This window comes from Notothenia rossii (genome assembly GCF_949606895.1).
Source record: "Notothenia rossii genome assembly, chromosome: 1".
Classification (NCBI taxonomy): Eukaryota; Metazoa; Chordata; class Actinopteri; order Perciformes; family Nototheniidae; genus Notothenia; species Notothenia rossii.
Window position 1 is genome coordinate 96,335,553 of NC_136912.1, and position 27,890 is coordinate 96,363,442.

Sequence of the window (27,890 nt, forward strand, 5' to 3'; positions counted from 1 at the left end):
GTGTCGTTGTGCATTTGAGTTCTCTGCTGACGCTGGAGCTGAGATAATTAGGCTGCCTGCAGGCGAGAGAAATCATCTGTAGAGAAACATCACGTCAGATCCTCAGTGAGGCGTGCAGACACACACACACACACACACACACAGTGAGCGTGCTGATTTCTGGACGTTCCTAGTTGACATGATTCTTGCCTCCAGCAGAATAATGTGTCCTCGTGTCTGTGAAAAGTCTTTATACTGACTACACACACACACACACACACACACACACACACACACACACACACACACAGTGAGCGTGCTGATTTCTGGACATTCCTAGTTGACATGATTCTTGCCTCCAGCAGAATAATGTGTCCTCGTGTCTGTGAAAAGTCTTTATACTGACTTTGTTCGTTGCCCTTCAGTGAAATGATAACGTGTGTGCTCTCGCTGAACAGTTTCACAGCCTCATGTATGTGGCATGTTTTTATTTGATGAGATGTGTCTTTAGGGAGACTTACTAAATCTGTCCAGGGACTACAGATGAAAAATAGCCTCTTGGCACATTTACAGAAAAGTTGATTAGTGTGCACTGTCCCTGTTCAAATAAATGGATACACTAACATGTAACAACGTAGTTTCTTCGCTGCTAATTCAAACTTCATCACATTTAGATTCATAAAACCTAATTCAAGTTTTGAAGGTAGAGGATGAGGGTCATACAGAAAATATTTGAGAACTAAATTGATTCATGTTTGTCTGTCTTCTGTCTTTACCCCAATTCATCTTTGAACACCTGAGAAGAATTACACGCACCGTCCTCAGACATTCTGAACAAAACAAATCTGACTTCATTTTTGGAATTCTTACTTTTGTTTCAGAATTTTGAGCAAAATATCTGAAATTATTGCCTATTTTCTCAGAATTTTGACTTTAACCTTTGAATTCTTAGAAAAAATAATTCAGATTTTTTTTCTCAGATGTCTTTAATTTCTTTCCTAGAGATTCTGACTTCTATGATTTCTTTCTCTCCTGATTTCTGACTTTTCTTCTGAGAATTCTGACTTTTCTGAATCAGAATTCTTAAAAAAAAAAAAACTGAAATTCTGACTTTTTCCCCCAAAATCCTGACTTTGATCTTTCAATTCTTAGAAAATGGAAGTCTAACTTTTTTATCTTAGATTTCTTTAATTTCTTGCCTGAAAATTCTGACTTTTTTCCCCAAATCCTGACTTTGATCTCTGAATTCTAAGAAAAAATAATTCAGATTATTTTCCTCCTGATTTCTGACTTCAAACTCACCGAATTCAAATAAAGAAAGTTTGAGTTTCTAGTTGCACAGATGTGTGTCACCTCAATGCAAGACGTTGACTAAAATAAATTACATTTTTAGAGAAATAAATTCAAACAAGTCGATTTAAAAGCAGCTTCCCAGGTCTCAGCACATGTGACAGTGTGACAGTGTCATGGTGTATTTTTAGGACGTACCACGGAGATGGAGGTGTAGCTCGACTCCGAGGGGAACGTGAAGACAGTTGCCGTGGTAACAGGACTGCTGGGGGGCGGGGTCACGATGAGTCCAGCTGTGCAAATGTGAACCTGTCAACAGAAGAGACACGAGGAGCGTCAGAAACCCCCGAAATAATCTGAAATAAAACACGCTGCGAAACATGGAGATAAAAAGGGATATTTCTGATGTTAGAGACGGTCTCTTTAGAATCAGTGTTTTATATATGATAGAAACAGACAGGACCAGCGGCAGGAAGCTACAAATGAATTTTAGTTCCCAAAAACATGAGTTTACTATATAAAGAATATTTTTTAAGTGTAACCTTGGAGTGAAGGATTTATTCAGAAATGTTCCCAAATTTCTTCAGATATTTCTTTTTTTTTGTGGCACTTTTCATATTTTTTTCGATTTTTTAAAACATATTCTTTAATATCTGTTGGGCTCATTCTTCACATATTAATTTAGTCATTTTTTGTTTATTCTTAAGACATTTTACATAATCTTCCCAATTTTTTTTGTCGTCATTTCCAACGAATATTATGGACATTTTGAAGGTAACCCTGTGAACATGTCACAACCGATGCTGAGTGTGCAAGGCGTTGAAAGCAGTCATTAAAAGCCTGTTTCTGCATGCATGACGCTCTGTAAGGACACACCACTATATCAACATGAAAGACTAGGGATCCACTTCAGTGCAGACGCCTCCTCTCACTGAGCGCTGCAGATAAAAGATTCATGGAGGAGCTAATGGGCGGTTTTCAGAGAGACGTTACAGAGCGTCTGCGGCACAGAAAGAACCTTTGAGTGGAAACACAAACAAAGGAAACAATCACCAAGCAACAAGCAGAAGCTTTGAGTGGGAATCAATGCAGGGGGAAATATTAATATCCACAGAAACGTCTTCTATGGAGAAGAACTGGAGGACCACGCCCTCTTTGTTTTGTCAGTACAGGGAAATTGGACCTCCGCATTTAACCCATCGGTGCCTTGACATGTAAAGGAAATATTTGAGATCTAAACAAAAGTGATTTTTTGTTTTGTTCCCACAATTCTGAAATGTTTGTCTCTGAATTCTCAGAAAACAGAAATTATATTTTTGATCTGAAATATTAGAAGAAATTGTTGACTTTCGCCTCAAAATTCTGACTTTCTTTTTCCAAATTATTAGAAAAATTGTTGATTGACTTTTTTCTCACAATTTTGACTTTAATCTTCAAATTCTTATAAAAAAATTATTCTGACTTTTTTCTGAGAATTATGATTTTTCGGTTCGGTGCCTTGCTCGAGGGCACCTCGGTAGTTACCAGGAGGTGAACTAGCACCTCTTCAGCTACCTCTTAACCAGTGACGTGTGGAAACCTAAAACATCAGTTTACTATATTTTGAATATTTTTAAAATCTAACTTTAGAGTGAAGGATTTTTCAGACATTTTCCAATTTCTTTCCAGATATTTCAGTATTTTTTTTGCCATTTTCCACATATTTTTTTGACATATTTTGTAATATTATTTGGGGAAACTAATATTTCACATATTCATTCTGGAAAACAATGCAACATAAAACACAGCAAAGCTACCCTTTAGTTAGTTAAACCTACTTAGAAAGGGTAGTTCAAAAGCTAGCTCCAGGGCTGGCTCCACGTCGTGTCAGTGGACGCTTTGAGTCACGCTTCCACGCTTTCAGACGCTCGGATGGAGCCACGGCCTGTTTGGTGTGATGGGGGGGGGGGAGCTGGCCTAATTGCTGACAGAAGGACACAGGAGCCTCTGAACAGAAACACACATCTCAGGGAGACAGAAAGAGATGAGACTGGGCCTTTCACTCTGATCACTGAGGTCCAATTAATGACCACTGAACCGGATATTCACTAATTAGCTTTTTAAAGGGAGTCGTCTCTGCAGAACATCGGATTAAAGGAGACCACTAACAGCCGTTATAACAACGAGGTGTTAGCTGTCACCGTGGTTACAACAGTCGAAAGCATGACGGGGGAAATCGATTTGCCGTAAATCTGCCCGGTTCCTCGACGTGGAGTTTTATATAATGTCCGACGCATAAAAACATTTGACACGCCAGAATATAATACTGGTGTTTTCAGACTCATAGAAGGACGATTGTTTCTTCAAAATAAAAGAGGCTCATGGAGTAAAGGTTTCCTCAGAGGTAACTGAAGAAAAAAGGCATGTTTTTCAAAATAAAAGCCCAAAAGAGGAAATGTATGTAAGTAAGTTCAGGATGAGGCACGTTTTTCAAAAACAATAGCCCCAGAAAATGCTACCTGTGAAGGTGCATGTAAACATGTTACCTGTGAAGGTGCATGTAAACATGTTACCTGTGAAGGTGTTCTGCATGTTACCTGTGCAGGTGTTACCTGTGCAGGTGTTCTGCATGTTACCTGTGAAGGTGTTACCTGTGAAGGTGTTCTGCATGTTACCTGTGAAGGTGTTCTGCATGTTACCTGTGCAGGTGTTCTGCATGTTACCTGTGAAGGTGTTACCTGTGAAGGTGTTCTGCATGTTACCTGTGCAGGTGTTCTACATGTTACCTGTGAAGGTGTTCTGCATGTTACCTGTGAAGGTGTTACCTGTGAAGGTGTTCTGCATGTTACCTGTGAAGGTGTTCTGCATGTTACCTGTGAAGGTGCATGTAAACATGTTACCTGTGAAGGTGTTCTACATGTTACCTGTGAAGGTGTTACCTGTGAAGGTGTTCTGCATGTTACCTGTGAAGGTGTTCTACATGTTACCTGTGAAGGTGTTCTGCATGTTACCTGTGAAGGTGTTCTGCATGTTACCTGTGAAGGTGTTCTACATGTTACCTGTGAAGGTGTTCTGCATGTTACCTGTGAAGGTGTTCTACATGTTACCTGTGAAGGTGTTCTGCATGTTACCTGTGAAGGTGTTCTGCATGTTACCTGTGAAGGTGTTCTGCATGTTACCTGTGAAGGTGTTCTGCATGTTACCTGTGAAGGTGCATGTAAACATGTTACCTGTGAAGGTGCATGTAAACATGTTACCTGTGAAGGTGTTCTGCATGTTACCTGTGAAGGTGCATGTAAACATGTTACCTGTGAAGGTGTTCTGCATGTTACCTGTGAAGGTGTTCTGCATGTTACCTGTGAAGGTGTTCTGCATGTTACCTGTGAAGGTGCATGTAAACATGTTACCTGTGAAGGTGCATGTAAACATGTTACCTGTGAAGGTGTTCTACATGTTACCTGTGAAGGTGTTACCTGTGAAGGTGTTCTGCATGTTACCTGTGAAGGTGTTACCTGTGAAGGTGTTACCTGTGAAGGTGTTCTGCTTGTTACCTGTGAAGGTGTTCTACATGTTACCTGTGAAGGTGTTCTACATGTTACCTGTGAAGGTGTTCTACATGTTACCTGTGAAGGTGTTCTGCATGTTACCTGTGAAGGTGTTCTACATGTTACCTGTGAAGGTGTTCTACATGTTACCTGTGAAGGTGTTCTGCATGTTACCTGTGAAGGTGTTCTACATGTTACCTGTGAAGGTGTTCTGCATGTTACCTGTGAAGGTGTTCTACATGTTACCTGTGAAGGTGTTACCTGTGCACATGCGCTGCATGTTACCTGTGCTCTCTGTCTCACCTGTGAAGGAGCGCTGCAGGACAGCCCCCCGCTGATCTCCCCTATGCGAGCAGCAGCTGTGGGGTTGCTGGAGCTGATGAGCACGGGGCCGCTGATCTCCATGGAGTGCCTCTGAGGGGGCGGAGCCAGCAGGGGCTTGTGGGACATGGTGAGGGAGGTGAAGGAGTGTCTCTTCTTGCTGTTCTTCTTCTCTGCTGCTCTCCCATTCATCTGAGAGGACGCCCCCTCCCCCGAGTCTCCACTGGACTCTGAAGGCTTGTCCAACTCGATCAGCTGACGGGCCGCAGAGTTAAACTGAGAGGGAGGAGAGAGGTACACACATCCTTTACTGAAGTACAAGTACACACATCCTTTACTCAAGTACAAGTACACACATCCTTTACTCAAGCAGAAGTACACACATCCTTTACTCAAGTACAAGTACACACATCCTTTACTCAAGCAGAAGTACACACATCCTTTACTCAAGTACAAGTACACACATCCTTTACTCAAGTAGCAGTACACACATCCTTTACTCAAGTACAAGTACACACATCCTTTACTCAAGTACAAGTACACACATCCTTTACTCAAGCAGAAGTACACACATCCTTTACTCAAGTACAAGTACACACATCCTTTACTCAAGTAGCAGTACACACATCCTTTACTCAAGTACAAGTACACACATCCTTTACTCAAGTACAAGTACACACATCCTGTACTCAAGTACAAGTACACACATCCTTTACTCAAGTACAAGTACACACATCCTTTACTCAAGTATAAGTAAACACATCCTTTACTCAAGTAGAAGTACACACCTCCTTTAATCAAGTATAAGTACACACATCCTTTACTCAAGTACAAGTACACACATCCTTTACTCAAGTACAAGTACACACATCCTTTACTCAAGTACAAGTACACACATCCTTTACTCAAGTACAAGTACACACATCCTTTACTCAAGTACAAGTACACACATCCTTTACTCAAGTACAAGTACACACATCCTTTACTCAAGTAGAAGTACACACATCCTTTACTCAAGTACAAGTACACACATCCTTTACTCAAGTACAAGTACACACATCCTTTACTCAAGTACAAGTACACACATCCTTTACTCAAGTAGAAGTACACACATCCTTTACTCAAGTATAAGTACACACATCCTTTACTCAAGTACAAGTACACACATCCTTTACTCAAGTACAAGTACACACATCCTTTACTCAAGTACAAGTACACACATCCTTTACTCAAGTACAAGTACACACATCCTTTACTCAAGTACAAGTACACACATCCTTTACTCAAGTACAAGTACACACATCCTTTACTCAAGTAGAAATACACACATCCTTTACTCAAGTAGAAGTACACACATCCTTTACTCAAGTAGAAGTAAAGAAGTATGGGCTTCGAAATGAAATTTTCTTGAGGCAATAAGATCATTGTTATGGTGCTCTCTGATATCCATGTAAAGGCTGCGCACATGGAGCCATCGCTACAGCCAGGGTTCATGACCTCCATCAGATGAACCCTCTCAATACGAGCCGGACGTCAATCACCCTCAGGACTCATTTAACATCAACACACACTTCACTCATATCACTGAGAGAGCTGTGATCTGTGTTATCATGGACTCATGCATTAATAATGAGCTCTAACTCACAGGACGCCGTTCAGAGGACGAGCAACGGAGACACTACCCAGGGTCCTCTAGGAAGACATGGCACGAGTGCTGTGGCTCTGATCGTCTTTATATATGAAGATAACATGACCCCGTATACAAGATGTCTCCTGACCTAAACAACAACGTGACCTAAACAACAACGTGATCTAAACAACAACGTGACGTAAACAACAACCTGACCTAAACAACAACCTGACGTAAACAACAACATGACCTAAACAACAACGTGACCTAAACAACAATGTGACCTAAACAACAACGTGACGTAAACAAGATGTCTTATGACGTAAACAACAACGTGACGTAAACAACAACGTGACGTAAACAAGATGTCTCATGACGTAAACAACGTGACGTAAACAACAACGTGACGTAAACAAGATGTCTCATGACGTAAACAACAACGTGACCTAAACAACAACGTGACGTAAACAAGATGTCTCCTGACGTAAACAACAACGTGACGTAAACAACAATGTGACGTAAACCACAACGTGACCTAAACAACAACGTGACCTAAACAACAACGTGACGTAAACAAGATGTCTTATGACGTAAACAACAACGTGACGTAAACAACAACGTGACGTAAACAAGATGTCTCATGACGTAAACAACGTGACGTAAACAACAACGTGACGTAAACAAGATGTCTCATGACGTAAACAACAACGTGACCTAAACAACAACGTGACGTAAACAAGATGTCTCATGACGTAAACAACAACGTGACCTAAACAACAACGTGACGTAAACAAGATGTCTCCTGACGTAAACAACAACGTGACGTAAACAACAACGTGACGTAAACAACAACGTGACTTAAACAACAACATGACGTAAACAAGATGTCTCATGACGTAAACAACAACGTGACGTAAACAAGATGTCTCCTGACGTAAACAACAACGTGACCTAAACAACAACGTGACCTAAACAAGATGTCTCCTGATGTAAACAACAACGTGACCTAAACAACAACGTGACTTAAACAACAACGTGACCTAAACAACAACGTGACCTAAACAACAACGTGACGTAAACAACAAGGTGACGTAAACAACAACTTGACCCAAACAACTTGACGTAAACAAGATGTCTCCTGACGTAAACAAGATGTCTCCTGACGTAAACAACAACGTGACGTAAACAACAACGTGACGTAAACAACAACGTGACGTAAACAAGATGTCTCCTGACGTAAACAACAACGTGACGTAAACAACAACGTGACGTCGTAGCTCCGTAAAAGCTGTCTCTGCGTCTGACGCTCTGCTTGATTCTCAGATTTCTGGAGGAATCAAACCGTTTCTGAGGAACAGAAATGTTGTTTTCTGGTGTCACATTCTACGGGGAACATCTGCATTTTGGTTTGAGGGCGCGCGCTGAGAGGAAGAGAGTTCAGTCACTTCTAAACAAATGGACCATCCTGACCGTTTTCTCCAAGCTTTAGAAACAAAGAAGGTATAAACATGAAATAAAGAGTCTGTTGTTGCAGAGCACCAAAGACATGGCGAGTGGCTCCATGAACAGGAGCAGCTCTGCAGCACGGATCAGGAAGGCACTGTTTGAAGGGTCTTCATTGGGCTTCTGTATATCATTCTAATCCTGTGTGAATCTGTGCTGCTTTTCATTCTTACCCGGCTGCTGTTTAAACTCCTGGAGGTCCACCCTATCTTATTTATTCCACTCATGCTTGGTGACATTTAAAGAACTCACCTCAACATATGAGATGGGGAATATTCCAATTTTGTCTCCCAGCATGCCCTCTGCCCAGTTGTCGTCCACTCTGCGGATCACCGTCAGGACGTCGTCCTGCAGGGAGACAGAGGAGGAGGAAGCTCATTAAGAATCTGCAGACTAAGAGCTGCTGGAGCTGAGGGAGGAAGCACTGAGGTAATGAGGGGGGGAGGGGGGGGGGCTTCATTAAAGGGGCTTTCAGGAGGAAAACACAGGCTGGAAAACTGCTGAATCAGCAAGCTACTGTTTATTGCTCACATAGAGAAGGAGGGGAAGTACTCAGAATGTGTACTTGAGTAAAGGTACTCAGTGCAGCTAGTTTGAATGGCTTTGTATTCTGCAGGGTAGCTTTTGAATTTAAACCTTAGAGAAGGAGATCTCAGAGGAAGTGAGTCGTGTGAGTTTCACTTCAGCGCCTCACCTTAGAGAAGGAGATCTCAGAGGAAGTGAGTCGTGTGAGTTTCACTTCAGCGCCTCACCTTAGAGAAGGAGATCTCAGAGGAAGTGAGTCGTGTGAGTTTCACTTCAGCGCCTCACCTTAGAGAAGGGCAGGCAGTCTTTGTCCGCCTCCTTGTCTTTCAGCTCGAAGTCGTACAGAGCCTTGCATTGAGGGGGGGGCAGCGGCAGCGGCTTGATGACCTGCACAAAGTTAGTGGGAAAGAAGCCGTGCACCCCCCCCATCTCTCCGTGGTACCAGTTCTCGTCCACCTGCCGGCGCAGGATGATGATGTCACCCTTGATGAACTTGAGGTCTCCTGGTTCCTTGCCATCGTAGTTGTAGAGCGCCTTGGCACAGGGCAGCTGGGGAACACCCTGGAACAGAGAGGGTAGAGGACATGAGGAACAGAGAGAGGACATGAGGAACAGAGAGAGGACATGAGGAACAGAGAGGGTAGAGGACATGAGGAACAGAGAGAGGACATGAGGAACAGAGAGAGGACATGAGGAACAGAGAGGGTAGAGGACATGAGGAACAGAGAGAGGACATGAGGAACAGAGAGAGGACATGAGGAACAGAGAGGGTAGAGGACATGAGGAACAGAGAGAGGACATGAGGATCAGAGAGAGGACATGAGGAACAGAGAGAGGACATGAGGAACAGAGAGAGGACATGAGGAACAGAGAGAGGACATGAGGAACAGAGAGAGGACATGAGGAACAGAGAGGGTAGAGGACATGAGGAACAGAGAGAGGACATGAGGAACAGAGAGAGGACATGAGGAACAGAGAGGGTAGAGGACATGAGGAACAGAGAGAGGACATGAGGAACAGAGAGAGGACATGAGGAACAGAGAGGGTAGAGGACATGAGGAACAGAGAAAGGACATGAGAAACAGAGAGGGTAGAGGACATGAGGAACAGAGAAAGGACATGAGGAACAGAGAGAGGACATGAGGAACAGAGAGAGGACATGAGGAACAGAGAGGGTAGAGGACATGAGGAACAGAGAGAGGACATGAGGAACAGAGAGGGTAGAGGACATGAGGAACAGAGAGAGGACATGAGGAACAGAGAGAGAACACGAGGAACAGAGAGAGGACATGAGGAACAGAGAGAGAACACGAGGAACAGAGAGAGGACATGAGGAACAGAGAGGGTAGAGGACATGAGGAACAGAGAGAGAACACGAGGAACAGAGAGAGGACACGAGGAACAGAGAGAGGACATGAGGAACAGAGAGAGAACACGAGGAACAGAGAGAGGACATGAGGAACAGAGAGAGGACACGAGGAACAGAGAGAGGACACGAGGAACAGAGAGAGGACACGAGGAACAGAGAGAGAACACGAGGAACAGAGAGAGGACATGAGGAACAGAGAGGGTAGAGGACACGAGGAACAGAGAGAGGACATGAGGAACAGAGAGAGGACACGAGGAACAGAGAGAGAAGATGAGGAACAGAGAGAGGACATGAGGAACAGAGAGAGGACATGAGGAACAGAGAGGGTAGAGGACATGAGGAACAGAGAGAGGACATGAGGAACAGAGAGAGGACATGAGGAACAGAGAGAGGACATGAGGAACAGAGAGAGGACATGAGGAACAGAGAAAGGACATGAGGAACAGAGAGAGGACACGAGGAACAGAGAGAGAACATGAGGAACAGAGAGAGGACATGAGGAACAGAGAGAGGACACGAGGAACAGAGAGAGGACACGAGGAACAGAGAGAGAACATGAGGAACAGAGAGAGGACACGAGGAACAGAGAGAGGACATGAGGAACAGAGAGAGGACACGAGGAACAGAGAGAGGACACAAGGAACAGAGAGAGAACACGAGGAACAGAGAGAGGACATGAGGAACAGAGAGAGGACATGAGGAACAGAGAGAGGACACGAGGAACAGAGAGAGGACACGAGGAACAGAGAGAGAACACGAGGAACAGAGAGAGGACACGAGGAACAGAGAGAGGACACAAGGAACAGAGAGAGAACACGAGGAACAGAGAGAGGACATGAGGAACAGAGAGAGGACACGAGGAACAGAGAGAGGACACGAGGAACAGAGAGAGGACACGAGGAACAGAGAGAGAACACGAGGAACAGAGAGAGGACACGAGGAACAGAGAGAGAACACGAGGAACAGAGAGAGGACATGAGGAACAGAGAGAGGACACGAGGAACAGAGAGAGGACACGAGGAACAGAGAGAGGACACGAGGAACAGAGAGAGAACACGAGGAACAGAGAGAGGACACGAGGAACAGAGAGAGGACATGAGGAACAGAGAGAGGACATGAGGAACAGAGAGAGAACACGAGGAACAGAGAGAGGACATGAGGAACAGAGAGAGGACACGAGGAACAGAGAGAGGACATGAGGAACAGAGAGAGGACATGAGGAACAGAGAGAGAAGATGAGGAACAGAGAGAGGACATGAGGAACAGAGAGAGGACACGAGGAACAGAGAGAGGACATGAGGAACAGAGAGAGGACATGAGGAACAGAGAGAGGACATGAGGAACAGAGAGAGGACATGAGGAACAGAGAGAGGACATGAGGAACAGAGAGAGAAGATGAGGAACAGAGAGAGGACATGAGGAACAGAGAGAGGACATGAGGAACAGAGAGAGAAGATGAGGAACAGAGAGAGGACATGAGGAACAGAGAGAGGACATGAGGAACAGAGAGAGGACATGAGGAACAGAGCGAGGACATGAGGAACAGAGAGAGGACATGAGGAACAGAGAGGGTAGAGGACATGAGGAACAGAGAAAGGACATGAGGAACAGAGAGAGGACATGAGGAACAGGGAGAGGACATGAGGAACAGAGAGAGGACATGAGGAACAGAGAGAGGACATGAGGAACAGAGAGAGGACATGAGGAACAGAGAGAGGACATGAGGAACAGAGAGAGAACACGAGGAACAGAGAGAGGACATGAGGAACAGAGAGAGGACATGAGGAACAGAGAGGGTAGAGGACATGAGGAACAGAGAAAGGACATGAGGAACAGAGAGAGGACACGAGGAACAGAGAGAGGACATGAGGAACAGGGAGAGGACATGAGGAACAGAGAGAGGACATGAGGAACAGAGAGAGGACATGAGGAACAGAGAGAGGACACGAGGAACAGAGAGAGGACATGAGGAACAGGGAGAGGACATGAGGAACAGAGAGAGGACATGAGGAACAGAGAGAGGACATGAGGAACAGAGAGAGGACATGAGGAACAGAGAGAGAACACGAGGAACAGAGAGAGGACATGAGGAACAGAGAGAGGACATGAGGAACAGAGAGGGTAGGTACGTCCTGTCCCCCTGGTCTGGAGGTCAAGGGTTTCTGAATGTGTTTTTGCTGGTCCTGAAATCAGGTCTGTGGTTAGCTCGAGCTGAAGAGGTATCAGTTGATGATGAACTAAACGTTTGTCTGACACAGGGGTCGGCAACCCGCGGCCCTCGGGCCGCATGCGGCCCTTTAAGCCCTCTGCTCTGGCTCCCTTGAGTTTAGACAAAAATAAGAAGGAAATAAAATAAAAGTATTTGTAGGACTATTTATATTTTGTTGCACGGTTGAAAATGTTTCGTATCTTGTATTTTGAGGTGATACTGTGACACATAAATAAAAAACAAAACAGTTTTAATTAGGTCAACTAAAATATGCGTCACATCCTGCTACGGTCCTGTGCGAGCGCCTTTTCTTGGAGGCGAATAACCTTACCCCCGGCTCGATGAGCGAACTATGGATAAATCAAAGAAAAGTACCGGAGGAACACAGGATTTAATTCTGTGTGGACAGAGTTATCTGCTTTCACAGCAAACGATGCTGGTTTACCGGTATGTTTGATATGTAGAGAGAAGTTGTCAAAGGTGCTGCAGCCTTTACGTATCGAGGAACAACACGGAGAGGAAGACAGCTGACAATCTTCAGTCATAATTCAATGAGGTATGTCATTTATTTCAGAAAAGAGTTTTTGTTATATTCCATGGAATGCTCTTAACGTCCCGATAGCAATGAACATATTAAATGCTTTGACAATAAATACATAAACAAATTAATCTGTGGAAGCCGTAGCGCTGTAAAAAGCACGATCATTTTAGCCGGCCGGGCTAAAGTAACTGGATGGCCTACCTGCCTGTCAGCCTTCCATCTGTGCACAAACTTATCTCGTGCCCTCATTGGTCATGTGTGCGTTCGTGTGTGTTGGAGGAGGGACTCTGTCAGAAAGTCTGAAGGAAGAGGCAAAGTTTTTCCGGTTGTGTATTTTCAAATTCTAGCGCACTCGAGCTGGTTTCTCCATTCTACCTACCACACCTTTAACTCTTTTTAGGGTGCAGCTATATGTTTTATTTATTTCAAAGTGGGCCCATTTTAATAATATTTTTTTTCCCTTCAAATGTGCAGATGACTTCTCAAGTGCTGTGTTTAATTTATTTGAAAGTAGGCCTGTGTATTATTTCTAATTCTCCTTATAGGAGTTCTTTGTTTCTTATTAGAGGTTAACAGTTTTATATAATGTAATAAAAAGCCTAATAAATGCAAAAAAAATGTAGTTTTTGTCTGATATAACAATAAATACAACTTTATTAGCTATCAAGCTATGAAATATGTTTTGCGGCTCCAGACAAAAAAATGTTTTGGAAAAAGGAGCAAAATGGCTCTTTTGGTCAAAAAGGTTGCAGACCCCTGGTCTGACAGAGATTATCTTCTGAACACATGTTGGCACTGGAGGGGGAAGTTACCTGTTACGTTCAGTGCATGTTAACGGTCTGCTACGACTCAGATCCCTGTGTTCTCTGAGAGCTCCTCTCTCACAGTTTTGAATTTAGGAAAACATCATTTGTTATATCCTCAATACAAACAAACAGGAAACAAGAGGGAGTGTGTGTAATGTGTCCAGTTTGTCCCTGGTAGTGAGAGTGTGTGTGTTCACAGTGTGTGTGTTCACAGTGTGTGTGTTCACAGTGTGTGTGTGTGTGTGTTCACAGTGTGTGTGTTCACAGTGTGTGTGTTCACAGTGTGTGTGTTCACAGTGTGTGTGTTCACAGTGAGTGTGTGTGTTCACAGTGTGTGTGTGTGTGTGTGTGTGTGTGTGTGTGTGTGTGTGTGTGTGTGTGTGTGTGTGTGTGAGGAACAGGCTCCGGCTCTTTATCCTGCAGAGGAACGTTCTGAAAGAGCCATTCAGAGGTTAGACAATCCTGGGAGAGGGCGAGCGAGCGAGAGAGAGAGAGAGAGTCGGCGAGCGAGCGAGAGAGAGAGAGAGAGGGCGAGCGAGCGAGAGAGAGAGAGAGCGAGGGCGAGCGAGCGAGCGAGAGAGAGAGGGCGAGTGAGCGAGAGAGAGAGAGAGAGAGAGAGAGAGAGAGAGGGGGCGAGCGAGCGAGCGAGCGAGCGAGCGAGCGAGCGAGCGAAAGAGAGAGAGAGAGAGATTAGCATCAATGTTCTCTATTCAGGGGGAGGTCCATGAGGAAGCATCCAAAAAACAAAAAACCCTACCACCATTTATCAGAGTGCTGTCACTTCTCTGCAGTTTTTGCAACCTACAGAGAAGAGTAAAAGTAAAGAGGCTTTGAAATGTACTTCAGTAAAAAGTACCCATAACTAGCAGCTGTTTTAAAGAGTACCTGACCTCCCTTTATATTAATAGAACAATAATGTCATTGTTAGCTAATGAATGTTTCCATGGTGACCAACGGCAACATGACAACGTTTCCATTGGTCCCTCTTCTTTAGAGAAGACCAGGAAATGATGGATACACGGATCGTGTTCAAATCAATAGGCACGCAATGACTCTAAATAATAATGATCACGCCACCAAACACACATTCAGACTAAAGGAACCAGCCTGTTTGGAAAATGAGAGAAGTAGAAAGTACAGGTATTTGAGTTCAACATGTAAGAAGTAGAAAGTACAGGTATTTGAGTTCAACGTGTAAGAAGTAGAAAGTACAGGTATTTGTGTTCAACATGTAAGAAGTAGAAAGTACAGGTATTTGAGTTCAACATGTAAGAAGTAGAAAGTACAGGTATTTGAGTTCAACATGTAAGAAGTAGAAAGTACAGGTATTTGAGTTCAACATGTAAGAAGTAGAAAGTACAGGTATTTGAGTTCAACATGTAAGAAGTAGAAAGTACAGGTATTTGAGTTCAACATGTAAGAAGTAGAAAGTACAGGTATTTGAGTTCAACATGTAAGAAGTAGAAAGTACAGGTATTTGAGTTCAACATGTAAGAAGTAGAAAGTACAGGTATTTGAGTTCAACATGTAAGAAGTAGAAAGTACAGGTATTTGTGTTCATCATGTAAGAAGTAGAAAGTACAGGTATTTGAGTTCAACATGTAAGAAGTAGAAAGTACAGGTATTTGTGTTCATCATGTAAGAAGTAGAAAGTACAGGTATTTGTGTTCATCATGTAAGAAGTAGAAAGTACAGGTATTTGAGTTCAACATGTAAGAAGTAGAAAGTACAGGTATTTGATTTCAACATGTAAGAAGTAGAAAGTACAGGTATTTGAGTTCAACATGTAAGAAGTAGAAAGTACAGGTATTTGAGTTCAACATGTAAGAAGTAGAAAGTACAGGTATTTGAGTTCAACATGTAAGAAGTAGAAAGTACAGGTATTTGTGTTCAACATGTGAGAAGTAGAAAGTACAGGTATTTGAGTTCAACATGTAAGAAGTAGAAAGTACAGGTATTTGGGTTCAACATGTAAGAAGTAGAAAGTACAGGTATTTGAGTTCAAAATGTAAGAAGTAGAAAGTACAGGTATTTGTGTTCAACATGTAAGAAGTAGAAAGTACAGGTATTTGTGTTCAACATGTAAGAAGTAGAAAGTACAGGTATTTGAGTTCAACATGTAAGAAGTAGAAAGTACAGGTATTTGAGTTCAACATGTAAGAAGTAGAAAGTACAGGTATTTGAGTTCAACATGTAAGAAGTAGAAAGTACAGGTATTTGTGTTCAACATGTGAGAAGTAGAAAGTACAGGTATTTGAGTTCAACATGTAAGAAGTAGAAAGTTCAGGTATTTGAGTTCAACATGTAAGAAGTAGAAAGTTCAGGTATTTGTGTTCAACATGTAAGAAGTAGAAAGTTCAGGTATTTGTGTTCAACATGTAAGAAGTAGAAAGTTCAGGTATTTGAGTTCAACATGTAAGAAGTAGAAAGTACAGGTATTTGAGTTCAACATGTAAGAAGTAGAAAGTACAGGTATTTGAGTTCAACATGTAAGAAGTAGAAAGTTCAGGTATTTGAGTTCAACATGTAAGAAGTAGAAAGTTCAGGTATTTGTGTTCAACATGTAAGAAGTAGAAAGTTCAGGTATTTGTGTTCAACATGTAAGAAGTAGAAAGTTCAGGTATTTGAGTTCAACATGTAAGAAGTAGAAAGTACAGGTATTTGTGTTCAACATGTAAGAAGTAGAAAGTACAGGTATTTGAGTTCAACATGTAAGAAGTAGAAAGTACAGGTATTTGAGTTCAACATGTAAGAAGTAGAAAGTACAGGTATTTGAGTTCAACATGTAAGAAGTAGAAAGTACAGGTATTTGTGTTCAACATGTGAGAAGTAGAAAGTACAGGTATTTGAGTTCAACATGTAAGAAGTAGAAAGTTCAGGTATTTGAGTTCAACATGTAAGAAGTAGAAAGTTCAGGTATTTGTGTTCAACATGTAAGAAGTAGAAAGTTCAGGTATTTGTGTTCAACATGTAAGAAGTAGAAAGTTCAGGTATTTGTGTTCAACATGTAAGAAGTAGAAAGTTCAGGTATTTGAGTTCAACATGTAAGAAGTAGAAAGTTCAGGTATTTGTGTTCAACATGTCAGAAGTAGAAAGTACAGGTATTTGAGTTCAACATGTAAGAAGTAGAAAGTTCAGGTATTTGAGTTCAACATGTAAGAAGTAGAAAGTACAGGTATTTGAGTTCAACATGTAAGAAGTAGAAAGTACAGGTATTTGAGTTCAACATGTAAGAAGTAGAAAGTACAGGTATTTGAGTTCAACATGTAAGAAGTAGAAAGTACAGGTATTTGAGTTCAACATGTAAGAAGTAGAAAGTTCAGGTATTTGAGTTCAACATGTGAGAAGTAGAAAGTACAGGTATTTGAGTTCAACATGTAAGAAGTAGAAAGTTCAGGTATTTGAGTTCAACATGTGAGAAGTAGAAAGTACAGGTATTTGAGTTCAACATGTAAGAAGTAGAAAGTTCAGGTATTTGAGTTCAACATGTAAGAAGTAGAAAGTACAGGTATTTGTGTTCAACATGTAAGAAGTAGAAAGTACAGGTATTTGTGTTCAACATGTAAGAAGTAGAAAGTACAGGTATTTGTGTTCAACATGTAAGAAGTAGAAAGTACAGGTATTTGTGTTCAACATGTAAGAAGTAGAAAGTACAGGTATTTGTGTTCAACATGTAAGAAGTAGAAAGTACAGGTATTTGTGTTCAACATGTGAGAAGTAGAAAGTTCAGGTATTTGAGTTCAACATGTAAGAAGTAGAAAGTACAGGTATTTGAGTTCAACATGTAAGAAGTAGAAAGTACAGGTATTTGTGTTCAACATGTAAGAAGTAGAAAGTACAGGTATTTGAGTTCAACATGTAAGAAGTAGAAAGTACAGGTATTTGTGTTCAACATGTGAGAAGTAGAAAGTACAGGTATTTGAGTTCAACATGTAAGAAGTAGAAAGTACAGGTATTTGAGTTCAACATGTAAGAAGTAGAAAGTTCAGGTATTTGAGTTCAACATGTAAGAAGTAGAAAGTACAGGTATTTGAGTTCAACATGTAAGAAGTAGAAAGTACAGGTATTTGTGTTCATCATGTGAGAAGTAGAAAGTACAGGTATTTGAGTTCAACATGTAAGAAGTAGAAAGTTCAGGTATTTGAGTTCAACATGTAAGAAGTAGAAAGTACAGGTATTTGAGTTCAACATGTAAGAAGTAGAAAGTACAGGTATTTGTGTTCAACATGTAAGAAGTAGAAAGTACAGGTATTTGAGTTCAACATGTAAGAAGTAGAAAGTACAGGTATTTGAGTTCAACATGTGAGAAGTAGAAAGTACAGGTATTTGAGTTCAACATGTAAGAAGTAGAAAGTACAGGTATTTGTGTTCAACATGTAAGAAGTAGAAAGTACAGGTATTTGTGTTCAACATGTGAGAAGTAGAAAGTACAGGTATTTGAGTTCAACATGTAAGAAGTAGAAAGTACAGGTATTTGTGTTCAACATGTAAGAAGTAGAAAGTACAGGTATTTGTGTTCAACATGTAAGAAGTAGAAAGTACAGGTATTTGAGTTCAACATGTAAGAAGTAGAAAGTACAGGTATTTGAGTTCAACATGTAAGAAGTAGAAAGTTCAGGTATTTGAGTTCAACATGTAAGAAGTAGAAAGTACAGGTATTTGTGTTCAACATGTAAGAAGTAGAAAGTACAGGTATTTGAGTTCAACATGTAAGAAGTAGAAAGTACAGGTATTTGTGTTCAACATGTAAGAAGTAGAAAGTACAGGTATTTGAGTTCAACATGTAAGAAGTAGAAAGTACAGGTATTTGAGTTCAACATGTAAGAAGTAGAAAGTACAGGTATTTGAGTTCAACATGTGAGAAGTAGAAAGTACAGGTATTTGAGTTCAACATGTAAGAAGTAGAAAGTTCAGGTATTTGAGTTCAACATGTAAGAAGTAGAAAGTACAGGTATTTGTGTTCAACATGTAAGAAGTAGAAAGTACAGGTATTTGAGTTCAACATGTAAGAAGTAGAAAGTACAGGTATTTGAGTTCAACATGTAAGAATTAGAAAGTACAGGTATTTGTGTTCAACATGTAAGAAGTAGAAAGTTCAGGTATTTGTGTTCAACATGTAAGAAGTAGAAAGTACAGGTATTTGAGTTCAACATGTAAGAAGTAGAAAGTACAGGTATTTGTGTTCAACATGTAAGAAGTAGAAAGTACAGGTATTTGTGTTCAACATGTAAGAAGTAGAAAGTACAGGTATTTGTGTTCAACATGTAAGAAGTAGAAAGTACAGGTATTTGAGTTCAACATGTAAGAAGTAGAAAGTACAGGTATTTGTGTTCAACATGTAAGAAGTAGAAAGTACAGGTATTTGAGTTCAACATGTAAGAAGTAGAAAGTACAGGTATTTGAGTTCAACATGTAAGAAGTAGAAAGTACAGGTATTTGAGTTCAACATGTGAGAAGTAGAAAGTACAGGTATTTGAGTTCAACATGTAAGAAGTAGAAAGTACAGGTATTTGAGTTCAACATGTAAGAAGTAGAAAGTACAGGTATTTGTGTTCAACATGTAAGAAGTAGAAAGTACAGGTATTTGTGTTCAACATGTGAGAAGTAGAAAGTACAGGTATTTGTGTTCAACATGTAAGAAGTAGAAAGTACAGGTATTTGAGTTCAACATGTAAGAAGTAGAAAGTACAGGTATTTGAGTTCAACATGTAAGAAGTAGAAAGTACAGGTATTTGAGTTCAACATGTGAGAAGTAGAAAGTACAGGTATTTGAGTTCAACATGTGAGAAGTAGAAAGTACAGGTATTTGAGTTCAACATGTGAGAAGTAGAAAGTACAGGTATTTGAGTTCAACATGTGAGAAGTAGAAAGTACAGGTATTTGAGTTCAACATGTAAGAAGTAGAAAGTACAGGTATTTGAGTTCAACATGTAAGAAGTAGAAAGTACAGGTATTTGTGTTCAACATGTAAGAAGTAGAAAGTACAGGTATTTGAGTTCAACATGTAAGAAGTAGAAAGTAAAAAGTGGTCAGAATAATAAGTAGTGGAGTAAAGTGCTGATTCCAGAACAATGTACTTAAGTACAGTATCTGCGCTACAACGATTTCTAAAGCAATATTTTAGGTGCTGTATTTATTTTGTCTTTTTTTGTGTCTATTATGAGAACGTGTGTCTAATTTACTCTGTTTAGAAAGAGAGTCTCTTTCTAAACAGAGTAATGTGTGCATGTTGATGTAGAAGAGACATGAGGAAGAGGGGGACACATGTTGATGTAGAAGAGAGATGGAGAAGAGGGGACACATGCTGATGTAGAAGAGACATGAAGAAGAGGGGACACATGTTGATGTAGAAGAGACATGAAGAAGAGGGGACACATGTTGATGTAGAAGAGACATGGAGAAGAGGGGACACATGCTGATGTAGAAGAGACATGAAGAAGAGGGGACACATGTTGATGTAGAAGAGACATGAAGAAGAGGGGACACATGTTGATGTAGAAGAGACATGGAGAAGAGGGGACACATGTTGATGTAGAAGAGACATGAAGAAGAGGGGACACATGTTGATGTAGAAGAGACATGAAGGAGAGGGGACACATGTTGATGTAGAAGAGACATGAATAAGAGGGGACACATGTTGATGTAGAAGAGACATGGAGAAGAGGGGACACATGTTGATGTAGAAGAGACATGAAGGAGAGGGGACACATGTTGATGTAGAAGAGACATGAAGGAGAGGGGACACATGTTGATGTAAAGAGACATGAAGAAGATGGGACACATGTTGATGTAGAAGAGACATGAAGGAGAGGGGACACATGTTGATGTAGAAGAGACATGAGGAAGAGAGGGGACACATGTTGATGAAGAAGAGACATGAATAAGAGGGGACACATGTTGATGTAGAAGAGACGTGAAGAAGAGGGGACACATGTTGATGTAGAAGAGACATGAAGGAGAGGGGACACATGTTGATGTAGAAGAGACATGAGGAAGAGAGGGGACACATGTTGATGTAGAAGAGACATGAAGGAGAGGGGACACATGTTGATGTAGAAGAGACATGGAGAAGAGGGGACACATGTTGATGTAGAAGAGACATGAAGGAGAGGGGACACATGTTGATGTAGAAGAGACATGAAGGAGAGGGGACACATGTTGATGTAGAAGAGACATGAAGAAGAGGGGACACATGTTGATGTGGAAGAGACATGAAGAAGAGGGGACACATGTTGATGTAGAAGAGACATGAAGGAGAGGGGACACATGTTGATATAGAAGAGACATGAGGAAGAGAGGGGACACATGTTGATGTAGAAGAGACATGAAGGAGAGGGGACACATGTTGATGTAGAAGAGACATGAAGGAGAGGGGACACATGTTGATGTAGAAGAGACATGAGGAAGAGAGGGGACACATGTTGATGTAGAAGAGACATGAAGGAGAGGGGACACATGTTGATGTAGAAGAGACATGGAGAAGAGGGGACACATGTTGATGTAGAAGAGACATGAAGGAGAGGGGACACATGTTGATGTAGAAGAGACATGAAGGAGAGGGGACACATGTTGATGTAGAAGAGACATGAAGAAGAGGGGACACATGTTGATGTGGAAGAGACATGAAGAAGAGGGGACACATGTTGATGTAGAAGAGACATGAAGAAGAGGGGACACATGTTGATGTAGAAGAGACATGAAGGAGAGGGGACACATGTTGATGTAGAAGAGACGTGAAGAAGATGGGACACATGTTGATGTAGAAGAGACATGAAGGAGAGGGGACACATGTTGATGTAGAAGAGACATGAGGAAGAGAGGGGACACATGTTGATGTAGAAGAGACATGAAGGAGAGGGGACACATGTTGATGTAGAAGAGACATGGAGAAGAGGGGACACATGTTGATGTAGAAGAGACATGAAGGAGAGGGGACACATGTTGATGTAGAAGAGACATGAAGGAGAGGGGACACATGTTGATGTAGAAGAGACATGAAGAAGAGGGGACACATGTTGATGTGGAAGAGACATGAAGAAGAGGGGACACATGTTGATGTAGAAGAGACATGGAGAAGAGGGGACACATGTTGATGTAGAAGAGACATGAAGGAGAGGGGACACACGGTGATGAAGAAGAGACATGAAGAAGAGGGGACACATGTTGATGTAGAAGAGACATGAAGAAGAGGGGACACATGTTGATGTAGAGGAGACATGAAGGAGAGGGGACACACGGTGATGAAGAAGAGACATGAAGAAGAGGGGACACATGTTGATGTAGAAGAGACATGAAGAAGAGGGGACACATGTTGATGTAGAAGAGACATGGAGAAGAGGGGACACATGTTGATGTAGAAGAGACATGGAAAAGAGGGGACACATGTTGATGTAGAAGAGGCATGAAGAAGAGGGGACACATGTTGATGTAGAAGAGACATGGAGAAGAGGGGACACATGTTGATGTAGAAGAGACATGAAGAAGAGGGGACACATGTTGATGTAGAAGAGACATGGAGAAAAGGGGACACATGTTGATGTCGAAGAGACATGAAGAAGAGGGGACACATGTTGATGTAGAAGAGACATGGAGAAAAGGGGACACATGTTGATGTAGGAGAGACATGAAGAAGAGGGGACACATGTTGATGTAGAAGAGACATGAAGAAGAGGGGACACATGTTGATGTAGAAGAGACATGAAGAAGAGGGGACACATGTTGTAGAAGAGACATGGAGAAAAGGGGACACATGTTGATGTAGAAGAGACATGAAGAAGAGGGGACACATGTTGATGTAGAAGAGACATGAAGAAGAGGGGACACATGTTGATGTAGAAGAGACATGAAGAAGAGGGGACACATGTTGATGTAGAAGAGACATGAAGAAGAGGGGACACATGTTGATGTAGAAGAGACATGAAGAAGAGGGGACACATGTTGATGTAGAAGAGACATGAAGGAGAGGGGACACATGTTGATGTAGAAGAGACATGAAGGAGAGGGGACACATGTTGATGTAGAAGAGACATGAAGGAGAGGGGACACATGTTGATGTAGAAGAGACATGAAGGAGAGGGGACACATGTTGATGTAGAAGAGACATGGAGAAGAGGGGACACATGTTGATGTAGAAGAGACATGAAGAAGAGGGGACACATGTTGATGTAGAAGAGACATGAAGAAGAGGGGACACATGTTGATGTAGAAGAGACATGGAGAAGAGGGGACACATGTTGATGTAGAAGAGACATGAAGAAGAGGGGACACATGTTGATGTAGAAGAGACATGAAGAAGAGGGGACACATGTTGATGTAGAAGAGACATGAAGAAGAGGGGACACATGTTGATGTAGAAGAGACATGAAGAAGAGGGGACACATGTTGATGTAGAAGAGACATGAAGAAGAGGGGACACATGTTGATGTAGAAGAGACATGGAGAAGAGGGGACACATGTTGATGTAGAAGAGACATGACGGAGAGGAAGGGGTTAATGCTCTGCAGGCTTGTTAAAGGCTAATGAAGCGTCTCCAGGCTCAGAGGAGAATAAAGTACAGAATGAGGCGTGATGGTGAGCCGGGCTGACATTACCCGCTGCACAGAATCACACAGACCCCCCCCCCCCCCTGGATCAGAGCTCTGCACACTGCACCAAACTGGGCCTCTTTTCAGGGGGGGGGGGGGGGACTGATGGAGAGTCTCCTGATCCAAATTCAAATGAAAGTAGAACGTGTTCCTGCTGCAGAGGACAGGCTGCAGAGGACAGGAACCTTCAAAGGACCCTTCAAAGGACCCTTCAAAGGTCTGAAGGACTCTCATTAACACAGAGTCCAAAGTCAGCATCGTTATGCAGTTATTTAGCACACTGTTAAAGTCAATGCACTCATACAAATGAAATGAAGTCTTGCATGTACACACAACAACAACAACAGGGCTGGCTTATCTTCTACGTTGGGCTATAAAGTGTCAGGAAATACATATCTTCCTATCTTTCCTGAAGTCCAAACTGATTGTTTGTATTGATATAAAACTGAAAAGCAGAAAATCACCATTTTTAAAAGAGACTCAAAACCGGATTTTCTGACTTTATTTTGCGGTAAAACTTATTCCAGAAAGTTGGAATCTTTTCCCAATCTCCATTTTGAGCACAGAGGCCAAGACTTTATAAATCCACACACGGGGTTAAAAGTCAGTAACGTTATATAATACTTTAGTACACAGTCAAAGTGATTGCACTCTAAAAATGAGAATAAATATAGTCTTATAACAACAACAACAACAACAACAACAGGTCTGCAGCTCATGATCTCTTTTAGAGATTGTGTTATAAAATGAAATACCGCCCAAGCTCTTCTGAGCCTAAATGACTCCGTCTTTATTGATATCAAATAAATTGCAAATCACAATTTAAGACGCTCAAAAAGGCTTCTTTTGTACGTTTTTGCATCAAATGCTACGTCGAAAAGGTCTATTATTTGCACACAACGACATTTATAGCTAAAATGCTGATGTGAGGTTTGAGGGATATTTAAAGTAGTTTCTGTTAAACGAGCAGAACGACTTCTACTTTTACTAAAGTACAAGATCTGAGTACTTCTACTTTTACTAAAGTACAAGATCTGAGTACTTCTACTTTTACTACAAGATCTGAGTACTTCTACTTTTACTACAAGATCTGAGTACTTCTACTTTTACTACAAGATCTGAGTACTTCTACTTTTACTCAAGTACAAGATCTGAGTACTTCTACTTTGACTCAAGTACAAGATCTGAGTACTTCTACTTTTACTCAAGTACAAGATCTGAGTACTTCTACTTTTACTCAAGTACAAGATCTGAGTACTTCTACTTTTACTCAAGTACAAGATCTGAGTACTTCTACTTTCACTCAAGTACAAGATCTGAGTACTTCTACTTTTACTCAAGTACAAGATCTGAGTACTTCTAGTTTTACTCGAGTACAAGATCTGAGTACTTCTAGTTTTACTAAGTACCAGACCTGTGTACTCCTACTTCGTAAAGTACACAGTAACTTCACTAAGCCTCAGCTGTTCCCTCTCTGCCTCATAGAGAAGTCAGCAGGTAGATCTCCATGTTCCACTTGGCTTAACATAGAGAGGGAGAGGGGGGGGATACAGGGGCCTCTGTGTGTGTGTGTGTGTGTGTGTGTGTGTGTGTGTGTGTGTGTGTGTGTGTGTGTGTGTGTGTGTGTGTGTGTGTGTGTGTGTGTGTGTGTTAATATCCGGTGTGCATCCATGGAGACGGAGCTGTTGTGTCTGCCCCCCCCTGCTGTAGACGGGGGGGGGGGGCTGTTCTTTAACAGGAATGTACAGCAGAGAGTAAAAGCTGCAGTAACGTATTATATCTCACGCAGAAACTATCAGAGCAGTTTGAGGGGAAATGCATAACTTCCTTTCGAGAAGCTCCTTCGCTGCTCTTTGGATAACTGACACACGGCACATTTCACTTTTAGATTTAATGTAATTCCATATTCCATTCCCTGCACTCTTAATGCAGATACTATATCGTGTCTAAAGCCATTCAACAGAGCTTCTGCATGTTGCATCATCATCACGGCCCTCTGTATATTCTCTACTTCTGAATGCTGTTTACAATTCTAGTATTGTTTATTTCTACAAATTGGGATCATTGAAGTACCTCTGACCTTTCACTCTACACGTCACCGAAAGGCAGCGTTCGTGTCGTCTAGTTTGAAAGTGCTCGGCCTGATAGAAGCTGCTGGCGTTACATTCTGTCCATCAGGCGAGTCTTCACATCTCATTGTGTGAAGGTAAGGCAGTGAGAACCAGAGCTACAGAGGCGCCAGAAGAGCTGCCACATGTCCTCCGTGTGAATGAAGGGTTATTCCCAGCAGTGATTGTTGGACAGAGGTGGAGACTAACCGCCGTCTCCCCAGCTCCATTTAGTCTCTGTAAAGTTTGAATGAAGTGCGTTTTAACGAGGCGTCTCCGTTTGCCAGACACGCACTCTCTCGCCCAAATATATCCAAACCGTCACCACTGAACCTCCAGCTTCTCCACACACACACACACACACACACACACACACACACACACACACACACACACACACACACACACACACACACACACACACACACACACACACACACACACACACACACACACACACACACACACACACACACACACACACACACACACACACACACACACACACACACACACACACACACACACACACACACACACACACACACACACACACACACACCCCCACACACACACACACACACACACACACACATCCAGCTTCTCTCCACTGGGGGGGAAACGGTTCCATTTTCCGATTGGCTGGGCGAATTGCAAACCACGCCTCGTAAAACTCCCGAAAGGTTTTGTGAAGCCGACATTTTATTTGCTCGCATTAGCATTAGCATTATTAGCATAAACATTAGCTCAGCGCACCAAAGGAGAGACACTAACTTATGGCAACACAAAAGAAAACGTGGGAACGGTGGAGTGATGAGGAGGTGTCTGCTCTTCTGGCGATTTACTGCCACACGAAGCCCCGGAGCGGGCGGCAGTAAACATAAAGCAGAAGAAGAAGAAGTGACGTCAGCGGCTTCATTTGCCTAATCCTCCCACAGGGACTTATTCCGGTGTGAACGCGATCTACTAGGACAGTTCCAGGACTAAAGAGTCCGGGGGGACTAAGTAGCAGGGGGGGGACTAAGTAGCGGGGGGGGGACTAAGTACGGCAAAGTACTCGGGGTGAAAGCGGCTCTTGAGTAAAAGTAGAAGTGCTCAGATCATTCTCTCTCATAGAAGTTTACTCAAATATAAATCATAATGAAAGAAGCACAGGCTCTTAAACGCCTGAACCTTTGAAAGAACATCGATAACATTCATCAGTTTCATTGAGTTGCTCTGTTGGAGGAGCCTCAGATGTTCATTGTCATATCCACCCTGTAGCTGCTGTGCAGATGGCAATAACAGCCTTGAATCAGCTGTTCTCTCTGGAGGGGCTCGCGTGTCCTAGTGTTCCTCCCTCCAGCGCCACCTCTGCTATTGCTCTGTGTGGTGTGCTGATTATACAGCAGCACACACCCCACTGAGACCCTCCAGAGCAACACACACCCCACTGAGACCCTCCAGAGCAGCACACACCCCACTGGGACCCTCCAGAGCAGCACACACCCCACTGAGACCCTCCAGAGCAACACACACCCCACTGAGACCCTCAAGAGGCCTGATTATCATTTACAATGATCACAATTAGGTTCATGAGTACATAACATCTCACACTGCACCTTCAATTTCTTACATTTCCTCATTTAAACGCATACATACCACCATTCAGTAGCCTCACCTCCTCACCTCCTCGCCTCCTCACATGCAGTCATTATGTCCTAAACTGGTTTTAACAGACTTTTATATCTCACCTAAAACACATTAAAGAGAGAGAAAGAGGGAGGGAGAGAGAGAGAGAGAGAGAGAGAGAGAGAGAGAGAGAGAGAGAGAGAGAGAGAGAGAGAGAGAGAGCATCAGCTGCTGGGTGCAGTTACTCTCGTACTGTAGATAATGCAATCAGCCCATGTGCTAAAGGGCTCTGGCGGCCGCAGCGCTCTCTTCCACAGACATGGATTCAAACCAAGTGTTCTGCAGCCAACTGTGAACAACCAGCGAGCAGACGGGCGTGAAAACACAAAGCAGGAACACAAGAGGAGACTGGGTCAAACGGGGATGATCACAGCGACAGATTGTGCACAATGATGTTAGCACGAAGCGTTTAGAGACACCTGGCTCACACTGAGGGTCAGAGCTGCCTGAACACATGGCTCTGAGGGTCAGAGCTGCCTGAACACCTGGCTCACACTGAGGGTCAGAGCTGCCTGAACACCTGGCTCACACTGAGGGTCAGAGCTGCCTGAACACATGGCTCACTCTGAGGGTCAGAGCTGCCTGAACACATGGCTCTGAGGGTCAGAGCTGCCTGAACACCTGGCTCACACTGAGGGTCAGAGCTGCCTGAACACCTGGCTCTGAGGGTCAGAGCTGCCTGAACACATGGCTCTGAGGGTCAGAGCTGCCTGAACACCTGGCTCACTCTGAGGGTCAGAGCTGCCTGAACACCTGACTCACACTGAGGGTCAGAGCTGCCTGAACACATGGCTCACTCTGAGGGTCAGAGCTGCCTGAACACCTGGCTC

General features: G+C 42.5%; 1 protein-coding gene across 1 annotated transcript in view; it reads right to left on the reverse strand.

The window, feature by feature from the left end:
- Positions 1 to 27,890, reverse strand: part of sh3rf1 (SH3 domain containing ring finger 1) — an 83,105-nt gene that overhangs the window by 17,235 nt on the left and 37,980 nt on the right. Inside the window, exons 3-6 of the mRNA XM_079693410.1 lie at positions 9,058 to 9,333; positions 8,500 to 8,595; positions 5,097 to 5,390; positions 1,468 to 1,578 (exon numbers count right to left, since the gene is read on the reverse strand). Of these exons, the coding sequence (XP_079549536.1) occupies positions 1,468 to 1,578; positions 5,097 to 5,390; positions 8,500 to 8,595; positions 9,058 to 9,333 (777 nt within the window). The remainder of the gene's footprint in view (positions 1 to 1,467; positions 1,579 to 5,096; positions 5,391 to 8,499; positions 8,596 to 9,057; positions 9,334 to 27,890) is intronic.